A 2,432-nucleotide genomic window follows, 5' to 3' on the forward strand; every position below is an offset into this window, starting at 1 on the left:
GAGAGGGTGAGGGCCGGGGAGGGCAGGGAGGCCTGGAGAGCAATAACCTGGTATTATAACAACCCGTAGCTGGAGGCTAGTGCAGAGGTGCCTGCTGGCAGGGTTTTTTTGGTTTTTGTTTTGTTTTTTTATTTATTTTTGTGATCAGAAGCAAAGCTAATCACTTCATTCCTCATCTCGCGGCCGCGATCCACGTGCCCTGGGCCCTTTCCTTTCCCCTGCCTCCAACTTTCCCATTTCCCCGGGGAGCCTTGAAATGTACATTTGAGAAGACTTTTGCCATCCTCAGGGAAAAGGACTGTGTCAAGAGTGAGCCACCCAGTCTCTAAAGCTAGGAAGCCCCCAGTGTGCCACGGGAAACGCTTGCCTCTCACCCTGTTTCCCAGCGCCAACCTCCGGGGCAGGCATCCGGGTGGAGAAAGGACTTGTCCCTCATGGGTGGTGGTTCTTTATAGAAAAAATCGAAGCTTAGCAGCTCCTCGAGGCCCGGTAAGTGCAGACCTCACGAACAGCCCAAGTTTGCCTCCTGGTGGCCACTTTGATGCCATGGCCTTGACCTAAATCAAAGAAACTGGTTGTGGTGGGAGGTCTGTGCGCATCACAGGGTGATAGTGGTGGCGTGGGAATGTGGGTTCCTTAAATCAGAGAAGCCCTTGGCTGAGCTCCGGCATCCTCTCAGGGCATTGAGAGCCGTAGCAGGGTTGCGGCAGCATGGGGCACAGTGGCAGCATGGGGGACAGTGCGTGGTGGAGGGGGGCACTGCGAGCCAGGCGGACATTGCCTCTGTGGCTTGTTGGCTCTGAATGGGGCAAGTCGTCATTTTATCTCTGAATCGCAGCTTCCTCGCTTGTATTCATTCAACTGTCTCTCGTTTTCTTTTGTTTTTCCACAGGGTTTGGTAAAGGCTCCAGTGTGGTGGCCTATGAAGGACAATCCTGGCACGACTACTGCTTCCACTGCAAAAAATGCTCCGTGAATCTGGCCAACAAGCGCTTTGTTTATCACCAGGAGCAGGTGTATTGCCCTGACTGTGCCAAAAAGCTGTAAAGTGACAGGGGCTCCTGTCCTGTAAAATGGAATTTGCATCATGTTCTTTGTGTCCTTGCTCTCTCTGCCCTACACCATGAATAGGACAAGAGTGGCCTTTCACCTCTTAAAGTTGTTCCTTCTGTCTTTTCTCCCATTTTACAGTATTACTCAAGTAAGGGCACACAGTGATCGTATTAGTATTTAGCCAAAAGCAAACTTGCGGCAAAGTTAATTTCTCTATAGCTGCAATGAAGAAACAAAACCTTAGGTAGATTGACTCTTCTGCATGTTTATCATAGAGCAGAAAAGTGCTAACCATTTAGCCACTTCATGATGTAACCAAGAAGCATAAGTGACAAAGCCCCCACTGAGGCGCCTTTTGTGGCTCAGCTGGGACCTACCATGTAGTTAGAAGACTTGCGAGAGTTGCAGCGGCTGCTCCAACTCACTGCCCACCCTCTTCTGTGGGCAGGAAAAGAACTTGCTGGAATGCATGGTTTAGCTTCCTCATTAATCCTGACCTTCCTTCTGTTCTTTTGTGCTTTTACATGACTAACAAGAATTTTCAGAAAATTAACAATTGAACTTAGCTGTAATTCTCAACTGACCATTTTACCCACACTGATGTTTGATTTCCCTGTGTGGTGTGAATTCTGAGCGTTCCTGCTTCACAGCATGGGACATACAGGTGATTGGGAACGTGTGAGCAGATCTGAGAAAATGAGCCTGTTTCAGAGTAGCAGCATCACAGCGAATACTTGTGGAAGCTTAACAAAACTAACCCTGCTGTCTTTTTTATTTTTTTAATTAATGATACTTTTGTTTTAATTAATAGTAAAATAGTTTATGGGTTTGGAAACTTGCATGACAATATTTGGGGCCCCCTCAGTCCTGCAGTGTTGAGATTCATCCTTCAGAAGTGACTGTAAAACTCTAGAGGGGTAGCTGAGCGGGCGCAGGGCTGTCATTAATGTGGAGCTGACATTTTGAAACCGTGACGAGTTGAATCCCTTGTAACATGTAGTTGTCTGCTCTTCGTCTCTGTGCTCAAGAGTGCTGCACAGTCCCTTCTGTTGTGATTCCTGGGACTTCTCAGGAGCTCAGCTGGCTCTCTGGGGAAGTGGGGAGGCCACCGTCCTCACAAGCAGAACCGGATTTCCACCTCCTGCTTCCCTGAGATGCAGGGTCACCTACTTACTGTGTTCTCCATTATTATATTGCATACTATCACAAGACAATATCCAAAGTAAACATGTTATGATAGTACATATTAACGTTCTCATAGGAGTGGTTATAGAAGCCAATGCCTCATTTCTACATTTTGTCATTAGCTCCTTTCATCTAATGTTTCAGTGTATCCTTACAGAAATAAAGCATCATAGAAATAACTTGCCTCTTGTGTT

At 47.2% G+C, this 2,432-nt stretch overlaps 1 protein-coding gene across 5 annotated transcripts in view; it reads left to right on the plus strand.

Moving 5' to 3' along the window:
* Positions 1-2,432, plus strand: part of Fhl1 (four and a half LIM domains 1) — a 55,061-nt gene extending 52,629 nt beyond the window's left edge. For 4 of the 5 annotated variants that reach the window (XM_010642518.3, XM_010642510.3, XM_010642500.3 and 1 more), the window contains 2 exons: positions 290-489; positions 893-2,432. In XM_010642518.3, coding sequence (XP_010640820.1) covers positions 290-489; positions 893-976 — 284 coding nt within the window. In that variant the 3' untranslated portion in view covers positions 977-2,432. The remainder of the gene's footprint in view (positions 1-289; positions 490-892) is intronic. The other variant, XM_010642530.2, reaches the window with a different exon arrangement.

The sequence above is a fragment of the Fukomys damarensis genome, unplaced genomic scaffold, assembly GCF_012274545.1.
Source record: "Fukomys damarensis isolate Sample0158 unplaced genomic scaffold, DMR_v1.0_HiC HiC_scaffold_39, whole genome shotgun sequence".
Lineage (NCBI taxonomy): Eukaryota > Metazoa > Chordata > Mammalia > Rodentia > Bathyergidae > Fukomys > Fukomys damarensis.